This window comes from Zea mays, chromosome 1, assembly GCF_902167145.1.
Source record: "Zea mays cultivar B73 chromosome 1, Zm-B73-REFERENCE-NAM-5.0, whole genome shotgun sequence".
Taxonomy (NCBI): domain Eukaryota; kingdom Viridiplantae; phylum Streptophyta; class Magnoliopsida; order Poales; family Poaceae; genus Zea; species Zea mays.
Genome location: NC_050096.1, coordinates 187,071,983 through 187,083,320, shown reverse-complemented (window position 1 = coordinate 187,083,320; position 11,338 = coordinate 187,071,983). Strand labels below are relative to the sequence as shown.

General features: G+C 50.2%; 1 protein-coding gene and 1 pseudogene across 2 annotated transcripts; one reads left to right on the top strand and one right to left on the bottom strand.

The window, feature by feature from the left end:
* The first annotated feature begins 613 nt into the window (after positions 1–613).
* On the top strand, positions 614–3,082 carry LOC100274935 (uncharacterized; annotated as a pseudogene). The gene is made up of 4 exons (NR_156709.1): positions 614–1,112; positions 1,559–1,627; positions 1,805–1,934; positions 2,824–3,082. The product of NR_156709.1 is annotated as an uncharacterized protein (transcript).
* Positions 3,083–5,012: 1,930 nt separating this feature from the next.
* LOC100303958 (uncharacterized) lies at positions 5,013–5,506 on the bottom strand. Its single transcript, NM_001363547.1, has one exon. It carries the CDS (start codon positions 5,445–5,447, stop codon positions 5,229–5,231), a length of 219 nt encoding a protein of 72 aa, NP_001350476.1. The 5' UTR covers positions 5,448–5,506; the 3' UTR covers positions 5,013–5,228.
* Positions 5,507–11,338: the final 5,832 nt, after the last annotated feature.

Here is an 11,338-nt window from a genome sequence, read left to right as displayed (position 1 = left end):
AGCCGGCTTGGGAGAGAAAATCATGAAAGCTATGGTGGCCATCCATGATTCGGCTTGGGAGAGAAAATCGCTCGCTCGCGCTGACGGATGCTGCTGCGCAGGGGAGCTCAAGAAGCTGGTGGCCGCCAAGACGGGGCTGCACCCCGACGACCAGAAGGTGTTGTACAAGGCTGCTGCGCTCAGGATGCTGACGGATGCTGCTCGCGTTGACGGAAAATCGCTGAAGAAAATCGCTCGCTCGCGCTGACAGATGTTGCTGCGTTCGTCGAGACTGAGTTCGTCGCGCGACTACTGAGGGAGGGGCAGCGGCGGCTGCTGCTCTGCGAGAGAGATGAGAGAGGGGCGGCGGCGATTGCTGCACTGCGAGAGAGATGAGGAAGGGGGTGGCAGCGGCTTTTGCGAGAGACGAGAGAGACAAGAAAGGGGGGGCTGTGTGCAACTGTGCAAGAGAGACTACGGATAGGTTTGGGCAATACGATAATTATGAGCCTTTAGTCTCTTTTAGCACCTAGGTAAAAGACTAGAGACTAAATCATTTTAGTCTATATTTTAGTTCTAGTGTTTGACAAACTAGTGTTTGATAAAAAGAGGACTAAATAAAACTAAAAACTAGAGACTTCCCTCTAATTCCCAAATTTTCCAGCTACCGCCTCTCCTGAGTCGCCGCCCCATCCATCCTCCTCGTCGATCTGCTCTAGCCTCCAATCCCGCTTGGGCATCGGGCCCAGCCACCCTCGCGCTAGTGCTAGGCTGCTAACCATAGCCAGTCCTTCCTCCTCTCGCGTGGCCGCGCCTGCATCCGGCCACGGGCCACCGCGCACAGCCCTAGCCAGACACCGTGCACGACCCAGCCTAGCCGCAGCGGTGGAGGCGCGCAGCCCCACCCCGCCCCGCACGACCAAATGAACAGCCGCAACCAGCGAGGCTAGGCCCGCAACAGCAACGCCCTTCGCTCGCCAGCAACGGCAGTGCGTCCGACATCCTTCGCTCGCCTAGTTGCCCTGCAGATGGCCAGGACCAGCACCACTGCGGTCTGCAGCAGCGCCCCTAACTGTTGAGGATAAGAGGAGGTTGACATGGGATGACAAGTTGACAACCTGCTAATTGCAATGGTATGATTTCCTCTATTATATTTTGAGCTGCTAGAATTAAAATGATTGTATGGATTTGAGTTGTCGATCTGCTATATTTTGGTCATGTAAAACTACGCTTTGTGATTAATTAGCAAGTGTCATCAATGACATTTACCGGATGTTCATTGGGAATTTGGGTGAAAACCGTGAAACTGATTCTACATGATGTGATTATTGTTTTATTTTTCCTCTGCATTTACTTTAGAGAACTTTAGCTGAAGCTCACTTATTCCATAGTCTTTGTGCTTGCTGTAAGTGTAAGGAAACATGCCATATCACTTGTCACATTTTCAGGGTTCATTTTAGCACTCATTTGCATCACTAGTACAAACAGTCAAACGGTTAACCTTCACCAAGTATGGTGATTTCAGGCATTTCCCTTATGAGCATGAACTTGTTTGAAGTAATGAAGTTGCCATTTACAGTTCAATTCACTCTTCTTCAACTACCAGGAGGATTGCTAGCAGAATTGTTTGGCCGAAGGTTTGTTTAGGGTAACAAATCATCTTGAATATGCACAAAGTCAGAGTGTTTATGCTTATGAAAATACTGATATAATATGTCATCTGCTTATGAAGTAGGAACTGCCAACTGGTATATGGTTCATAAGCTGAACATATCCCTATTTGTTTTAACCCCTTTACAAGATGAAAATACTTCATATTACATAGAGGATTGCATGGAGGCACCTGGGGCCTTTGTCCTCCACCTCCTCAAGTGCGTGCTTGTCAGCGGTGGTGTGGCTGCGTTCCTCGCCCTTGTGCATCTTTCTCCTATTACGACCGCGTCCTGCGTAATATGGTATGGCTAGCCTACTCTTCACCTCACTGGCATTTCATCGAACACGCTTTATGCTTATTGGCTTCATGCCTGACTGTCTATGTTAGTATCACTCTACAATAGCATGCATATTGTGTGTCTCCTTAACTGCTGAGTGCATTTTTTGTCCATGCATAATGATTATGGTCAACTAGGCATTAGAGATTTAGAGTAGACCCAAATTGGTAGGATCATAATTGATTCAGCTTCAAAAGAATGGTATTTCCATGCTCTTGTTCATATGCTATTTGTCACATGTGTAATTAGGCATCGTACACCAACATTTTGAAATGTTAGATTCTTGGTGTGTGATGGGACGGTTTCAAGGCATGAAGATTATAAAATAAATTTGCCCTGTTCTCTACCATCTTGAGGTATTCATTATGGTACTTTTCTAATTTGTTAGCATTTAATAATTGTTTGTTTGAATGTTACTATTACATATTCCCTTAGGTGATCTTTAGAAGTTTATAATGGATTTGCTGCTCGGTAGGCAACATATGTTTCTTCTGGATTTGCTGCCATCTTATGAATAAACATCCAGTACTGTGTCGTTTTGATGCTGACACACTTACCCTCAACCTCGCTTTATACTCCTTACTACTAATATATTAGAGGATCTTAAAAAATTACTGTTTTTAACCAGATTAATAAATATAGTACTTATGTTTTATCTCTTTTGACTATCTACTTTTGTCTCCACTCCAATATACATTGCACATATGCATGCCATGGTAATATACATAAACATGGTGTATTCATCACCTATCCTCATGTTCCAAGCTTACTTTTTTTTTAGAAATTGTATGTATGTACTTTTACTAATCATTTGCTTGGCTTCTGCTAATTTTTTATATCTTACTGTTGATAGGATACAATGGAAGCACTTGCGGCCGAGCCTAGAATAGAAGAAAAAGAATCTAAGACCCGTATAGAAGCAGTTGCTCAAGTATTGGCTTCATCAAAATTTATTCAAATTGTTGGTCTTGTAGCTGCAAAAAAGAGAAGCAATAATGTTGGTGATGTGACACGTGTACAAGCAGCAATGTTGGTCTTGTAGCATCAAGATTTGGTTATTGATGAATGATATCTATGATAAATATATGTGATGATCATTGATTATAGTTTAATTATAATGGGTTGTGCTTCTTATGCTACATTGCCACCGATGATAGTTAAAAAATAAAATGGGCTATATGGTTTAGTTTAGATCCTCCTATTAGGACTGATTTCCTCTCTAAAGAAGCAGGTGGCGTACAACTTTTATTGTCGCTTATCCTTCTTGAATCTTGCTCTAATGAGATGTACAAAAGGCTCTCACCACTTCCTTGTATATTTGGAAAGCTAAAAATGGCTTAAAGTTTAATAACAAAAAGTGGACCAACAAAAAGGTCCACCTTAAAACTAATGCAAACAGGTATACATCCACATATGTACATACTAGTCGGTTATCCGTGTGTTGTGACGGCTTACAACAATATTTACGTAAATTATCCACCAAAAAGATCTCAAGATTTTTTATTGATTGTTTCTGGTCTTCACATAACATTTTTTATGAACGCACGGTACCATAGGCAGCAAATCAGGGACCCACATCCCTCGCCTCCCCCACTTTCAAAGTTTCGTAGAGCAGGAGGGGAAGGAAAGAGGGGGGTATACCTGTTTCTTGTCAAAGAAGGACACGACGAAGATCTGGGCATCTGGAGGCGACATAGGTAGTATACCGCTAGATATATAGGGAGAGAGCACGCAAGCGGAGAAAGAAGCCCAGCTGGAGTAGCTCCAAACTGAGAGGCACCGCACCAGGCGTCAGTCCGAGAAGGACGAGAGAATGTGAGTGTCTTCCCAGCCCTGGACCCGCCGAAGCGACACAACACCACCACCAACTCCGTAGCATATGCTGACTGCTGCCACGCTACGAGCCTTGGTTGTTCAATATCTCAGACCTAGACTCCTCATCGCCAAGATAACCTAAGCGTGACACGCGCCACCATGTCCTCCTCGACGACAAGCATAAAGAAAGGCCAGGAGCATGACCGACTCGCCCCGTACCCACGTCGATGAGCGTCGATTGGCTCGTAGCTGCGACCGTGGGCGGAGGAAGTAGGTTGGGGAGGAAGAATAGGGCGAAGGCCGGGAAGACGAACGGGACGTCCGACGACGGAGAAAACGATGGTGCGCGCATGATGTGAAACGTCCTCGTGGACGTGCAATAGCCACTGTGCGAGTCGGTGTCGGGGTTGGTGTCGGACGAATATGGGGAGGATGTGCCCTCTGTTGAAAATGGGGTGGCGCGAAGGTGGAGGCATGAGGGGAGAGAGAAAAGAAGTAGAACGGCAAACAAGGTGGTGACAACTGAAGCGATGACCATCATTATCGTGCGGAGGTATAGATGACCAAATGTGCCGTGTTTGGCGAGCCGGCCCGAGGCACGACCCATTTAATAGTGTCTGGGCCAACCTGGCATGAGCCCCGTGCGGTGCTTGGGTCGTAGCCTCGTCCCGTAGTGCTGGCCCGGCCCGACCCGATTATTTTTTTGTTTTACAAAAATTCATATATACATATGTACAATTTATATTAAATATTATAAACATTTGAGCATAATGTTCTACTCGTTAGACAGCTTTGCCTAGTGTCTCCCACCCTCCAACCATCAGGGTTGTTGGTTCAAACCTCACCTCCTATATCGTTTTTAATATTTTACGCTGAGTTGATTTGGAATGAATGTAAGGATTTTTTTTTGTAAAAAGATGACACTGGACGACCGTTGAAACCGGTGCTTTAAGTATAATAGAGATAGAGATATATATGCAAACGAAGCACAAATAACCACTAGCTCGATACAAGGAGACTTATGACATCACACAATAATACAAGAGCACCAAGTAACTTTTCCTATATCTATCATTGGTACAAATGCTATATGGTCATTCACTGCCCTAGCACCCAATGGATCAAACGACACAATACTGCTAGGAACACCGACTGTACAAATAAAATGAACTGAGAAAACGGTGCCATCGTCACCATAGAATTAAAGCGCATATCACACATTGTCTATATTGGGTATAACAAATTATATTACATGCATTAAGAAAAATAAAAAACAACCGAGAGAGACATATAATAAATAAAGAAATAAACAATAATTAGGCAAGCACATTCCATGTGTTTGCCACTCGCATTCCATACACTGATGCACGTACATGTTTCTATATCATCAAGGTGCAACGTATATACTGTTAGTTATTCCAGAGAATGAAGAGGTTTTTGCGTCTAGTCGGAGGAGCTGCTGCTGGAGGGCGCCTCTGACGATGAGTCTGGGGATGAGGCGGAGTCGGGGCTAGGAGCGGGAGCATCGGCCGCCGCCTCCGGTGCATCGGCGGATGCCATGGACCTACCCTCCACGACGTCCACGCGTGCGGCGCCCGCGAACGGTGCCACCGCGATGGCGGCCAGGAGGAGCACGACGAGGAACACACATGCACGAGCCATTATTCCGATGATTCTTGCTTGCTTTCCTGTATGTGTTGTGGCTTTGTTTCGACTGTGATGATGGGACGGGCGAGGCACGATGTTTATATATAGGCAACATGAATGTTGTGTGGCTATTTTTAGGGGAGATTGTTGCCTTGAGACGCGCGAATGCAAGCTCCTCTTGTCCTATGGTCGTGCACTACCCTCGCACGGAAGAAGTCTTGGATGCACAAGTCTCGCTATATATAGGTGGCCAAACATGCGAGTGCTCATAAATTGTCATGGCTAATCTTAGTTAAACAAGATAAACCACAAAAGTGTGGAAAGCCACACTTTGTTGTGACTAAAAAAACATGTCATACTTTTTGACTCTATAACATATGACGAGCCTAGAAAACTCATGTATAAAGTTTAGATAGCAATAAACACATATTAATCTCATCCTAAATTCCTCTCTTACTCATCTTGGTCACCCAATGTTATTTTTCTACAATTGTTAGAGTTGTTGCTTATAACTCCCCCTACCACTAGAAGAAAACATGTAATTTTTGGCGGTCAAGGCCACAAAAATTAAGGCTCGTGGTTTGGTTTTCGATTGTTTTGGTTTGGTGACCCTAATTCGCCGTGGAAAATGAAAGGGCGGCCCGTGATTTTCCCTATTGTCTAATTTTCGATGGTTGGACATTGTGGTGCCGAAATTTGCCAAATTTTGGCGGCTATACACGTGAGCCGTCGAAAATAACTAACAACCAACGACTGAGGAGGGTGGCTGTAATGAAAATGGACCTGTGCCATTTGGCTCAAAAGGTTTTGGTGTTTGATGAACAACACAACCTGTGGACTAATGTGTTTGCTAGTGTTTATGTTTGTAGTTCACAGGATGCGAAGAGGATTGGACTAAGGCAATGAGGATGCAACACCTCAAAAGAAGATATAAAAAGAAGCATAGAAGTCCAAGACTCAAGAACAAAAGAAGCTCAAAAGAAACTGCGAAGAAATCCAAGAAAAAGGCAGTCAACCAACGCCTGATGGCACACCGGACAGTGAACAGTAATTGTCTGGTGTGCACCGGACTATCCGGTGGGACAACCAGATAGTCTGCGCCGAGGGGCCCGTAGACAGGCGCCCTCGGGCTGTAGTACCAGACTGTCTGGTGTGCACCGAACAGTCTGGGTAACGGTCGGATCCAATGGTCGACTGCTATAGACCTCAATGGTCGGCTGACGTGGCAGGGCACCGGACACTGAATAGTGCATGTTCGGTGTGCACCGGACTGTCCGGTGTGCCCGTGGACAGAAAGTTGCTGCTTTCTGTCCAACGGCTAGAAATGGGGTTGGGGACTATAAATACCACCCCCAACCGGCCATTTAAAGGCGTGGGAGCTCAAGCAACATACCAAGGCATAATATAGACATTTCCAAGTGCTCATACACCCAAGTTCTTAATATAATCACTAGGTGATTAGCGTATGTGCTTTGCGAAGTGCTTAGATTAGTTAGACCGCTTTAGCGCTTGCTCTAGGTGAATCCTAGTTAGTTGAGTGAGTTTAGAAAAACCACACAACCCCTCAGCTCTTGCGTGAGCCGTTGTAATTGTACCGAGTGGGGCGAGAGTCTTGCGAGACTGTGACAACCACGTTTGTGTCACGGCCGCCACCGTGTACTAGAGGGAACGAGGTCCGCTGCGTTTCGGCTGGATGCTCGTTAGTGGAGATGACGGGAAGCGTCCGAGAGGAGCCGGAAGCGGAGCACCACTTGCGCGTGGAGAACGCCCACGACTCTCTACGTTGTTACTCGACCGAGGTGCTTGGCCCTCGCGTGGGCTTCCCTTTGCGTAGGAGCACCAACGATGATTAGTCGGGACCTTGCGTGGTTCCAAATACCTCGGTAAAAATACCGACGTCATCCACAAGAGTTTGCATCTCTACCTTGCTTTTTCTATATTAAGCATTTAAGTTTCAATCTTGTCTTTATACTTATATTGCTTATGATTGAAACTTAGACATTGCGGTAGAGATAGCAACACTTACACAAAACCTAGTTTGCACATTCTAGTTTGATTATTTGCATCGGTTTTGCTCTAGGGATTTATTTGTGGCCTAGTTTAGAGAAAATTTTAGAAGTCCTAATTCACCCCCTATTAGGCGTCACCTGTTTCCTTCAATTGGTATCGGAGCCTGGTTTGGCTCATTTGAAACGCTTTAGCTTCACCGCTAAAAGAGCCGACACTTTTTAGAGAAAGGGGATGAATACCCATAGGCCACCACACTTCGACGACACTAACTTCCTATATTTTAGTGCTAGAATGGCTAGTTATCTAGAGGTTGTTGATCTAGGTGTTTGGAGAGTCACTCGTGATGGGGTGGAACCTCCCAAGAATCTCGAGAAACCCACCACAAGTGAGGGAAAAGAAATTTATTTAAATGCTAGAGCCAAAAATTGCTTGTATGAATCTCTTAGCATGGATATTTTTAATCAAGTTTTTACATTGAAAACTACTAATGAGATTTGGATAAAATTGCATAAGCTCCATGACGGCACATCCAATGTTCGTGAGCAAAAACATTGTCTAGTCTTAAATGAGTATAATTCTTTTGCTATGAAGGATAATCAGCTTGTTAGAGACATGTCTTCTCATTTGAATCTAATTATCAATGAGCTCAATTCTATTGGCATTAATAAGCTAGGTGATGTAGACATTGTGAGGAAGATTATCTCCCTAATACCACAACAGAGATATGGGAGCATCATCACTATTCTTCACAACATGAAGGACATAAGTACAATGACCCGACAATTGTGATTGGGAAAATTGCGGCTTTTGAGATGTCACGAAAAATGTGTCAGAGAGAGGAGCCCACTTCTTCAAGACCATATGATTTTGCATGTGATGAAAGAAAAGGGAAAAAGAAGGTGTCGGGGACCATAATTAGGGGTACCCTCAAGGCTCCTAATTCTCAGCTGGTAACCCCCATCAGCATAAAGCTGCAAAGGCCTGATGGGTGCGATTAAGTCAGGGATCAGTCCATTCGAGGGACTCGATCACGCCACGCCCGAGCCTAGCCTCGGACAAGGGCAGCCGACCCCGGAGGATCTCCGTCTCGCCCGAGGCCCCCTCCAGCGGCGAACATATTTCCGGCTCGCCCGAGGCCCTATCTTCGCCAAGAAGCAACCCTGACCAAATCGCCGCACCGACCGACCAAATCGCATGAGCATTTAATGCAAAGGTGGCCTGACACCTTTATCCTGACGCGCGCCCCCCAGCCGACAGAGCCGAAGCGACCGCCGTCACTTCGCTGCTCCACTGACCGGTCTTACAGAAAGACAGCGCCGCCTGCGCCGCTCCGACTACGGTGCCACTTGACAGAGTGAGGCTGACAGGCAGTCAGGCCCGGCCGCAGGCACCATAGGAAGCTCCGCTTCGCCCGACCCGAGGCTCGGACTCGGGCTAAGCCCCGGAAGACGGCGAACTCCGCTCCGCCCGACCCAGGGCTCGGACTCGGGCTAAGCCCCGGAAGACGGCGAACTCCGCTCCGCCCGACCCAGGGCTCGGACTCGGGCTAAGCCCCGGAAGACGGCGAACTCCGCTCCGCCCGACCCAGGGCTCGGACTCGGGCTAAGCCCCGGAAGACAGCGAACTCCGCTCCGCCCGACCCAGGGCTCGGACTCGGGCTAAGCCCCAGAAGACGACGAACTCCGCTCCGCCCGACCCAGGGCTCGGACTTGGGCTCAGCCCCAGAAGACGACGAACTCCGCTCCGCCCGACCCCAGGGCTCGGACTCCGCCCTGGCCTCAGCCGACGGTCTCCGCCTCGCCCGAACCAGGGGCTCAGACTCGACCTCGACTTCGGATGAGCTTCCACATCGCCCAACCTAGTGCGCAGACCAGCCACGTCAACAGGAGGCGCCATCATCACCCTACCCCGAGCTGACTCGGGCCACGGGGAACAAGACTGGCGTCCCATCTGGCTCGCTCCGCCAGATAGGCAATGATGGCGCCCCGCAGACTCTGTGACGACGGCGGCTCTCAGCCCCCTTACGGAAGCAAGAGGACGTCAGCAAGGACTCAACAGCTCCGACAGCTGTCCCTCCGCCAGGCTCCAGCACTCCGCCGACGGCCACGGCATCACACCAGCTGGGTGCCAAAATCTCTCCGGCTGCCAGGACGGCATGTACTTAGGGCGCTAGCTCTCCTCCGCTAGACACGTAGCACTCTGCTATACCCCCCCCATTGTACACCTGGATCCTTTCCTTACGCCTATAAAAGGAAGGACCAGGGCCCTCTTAGGGAAGGTTGGCCGCGCGGGGACGAGGACGAGACAGGCGCTCGCGTGAGGTCGCTCGCTCCCTCTCCCGCGTGGACGCTTGTAACCCCCTACTGTAAGCGCACCCGACCTGGGCGCGGGACGAACACGAAGGCCGCGGGATTTCCACCTCTCTCATGTTCATCTCCGGCCACCTCACTTCCCCCCTTCGCGCTCGGCCTCGCGTCGACCCATCTGGGCTGGGGCACGCGGCGACATTTCACTCGTCGACTTAGGGACCCCCCGGTCTCGAAACGCCGACAGTTGGCGCGCCAGGTAGGGGCCTGCTGCTTGTTTACGAACAGCTTCCCGTCAAGCTCCAGATGGGCAGTCTCCAGCAACCTCTCCGACCCGGGACGGTGCTCTGTTTCGGGAGCCTTGAGTTCATGTCCCTCGACAGCGGCTACGACATGATACTCCTTCCACTGCCGGACGACAGCGAAAATGGCGGCCGATAGCCCGCCCGCCGGCAGCGGAATCAACGACGTCTTCCCCGCGTGGTGGAAGAACAACATTCGAGCTCGCCCCGCCCTCTTCCCCGCCGACGGAGGGGAAGGCGGCGCAACCAAGGCCAAGCAGTGGGCGGCGCCTCGTCGGCTGTCGAGCGAGTCGACAGCGTAGGCACCTCAACGGGGGGCGCGCCGGGCATCGACCTCGCGCTTGAGACGAAGACGAGCGCTACCTCCCCGCGACACGCCAATCCCGAGCAAGCGGACGACGCCAGCACGCTCGCGAAAGGCTTGCTGAACGTCACCCTCGTACCTGAGACGACGGTGCAGTCAGTCCCCGACGTGACTTCATCACCGCCCGTCGACCAAGAGGTACCGACCGATTCCCATCCCACGTCTTTCGGGTTCAGCCTCGACCCGCCTAGCGGCTTCGCTTTGGCGGACGCTCTTGTAGAGGCGAGTCCAAACCCTCTGGGGTTTCTTATGCGGTCACCTTGGGACCGGCTGACGGACGTCTCGACCTACGAGCCCTCTGGGTCCGAGGAAGACGACGACCCCAGCTTCTGTTGGGATTTCTCCGGACTTGGCAACCCCAGTACCATGCGGGACTTCATGACCGCATGCGACTACTGCCTTTCCGACTGTTCCGACGGTAGCCGTAGCCTCGGCGACGAGGACTGCGGCCCAAATCGCGAATGTTTCCACGTCGATCTAGGGTGTCCCTTCGAAGGCAACCATCTCGGCATGCCGGAGGACGGTGATCTCCCTAGGCCGGTGCCTCACGTTGACATCCCACGGGAGCTAGCTGTGGTCCCCGTTCAGGCGGGGGGCCATGACCCACACCTCGAGCAAATCCGCGGGGTGCAGGCCAGGCTCGACGAGGGAGCAGGAGCGCTTGAGCCGATCCGCCGGAACCTCATGCCGCGACTTCCCGATTCATGCGGGAAGCCTCGATCTACACCGGGCGCACGCGTAACACAGCGCCTGCGGCCCCGGGTCGCCTCGGCAACGAGCACCATCACCGCGACCGTCGGGCCCACCTCGACGAGAGGGTGCGCCGAGGATACCACCCCAGGCGTGGGGGACGCTACGACATCGGAGAGGATCGGAGCCCCTCGCCCGAACCACCCGGTCCGCAGGCCTTCAGCCGGGCCATAC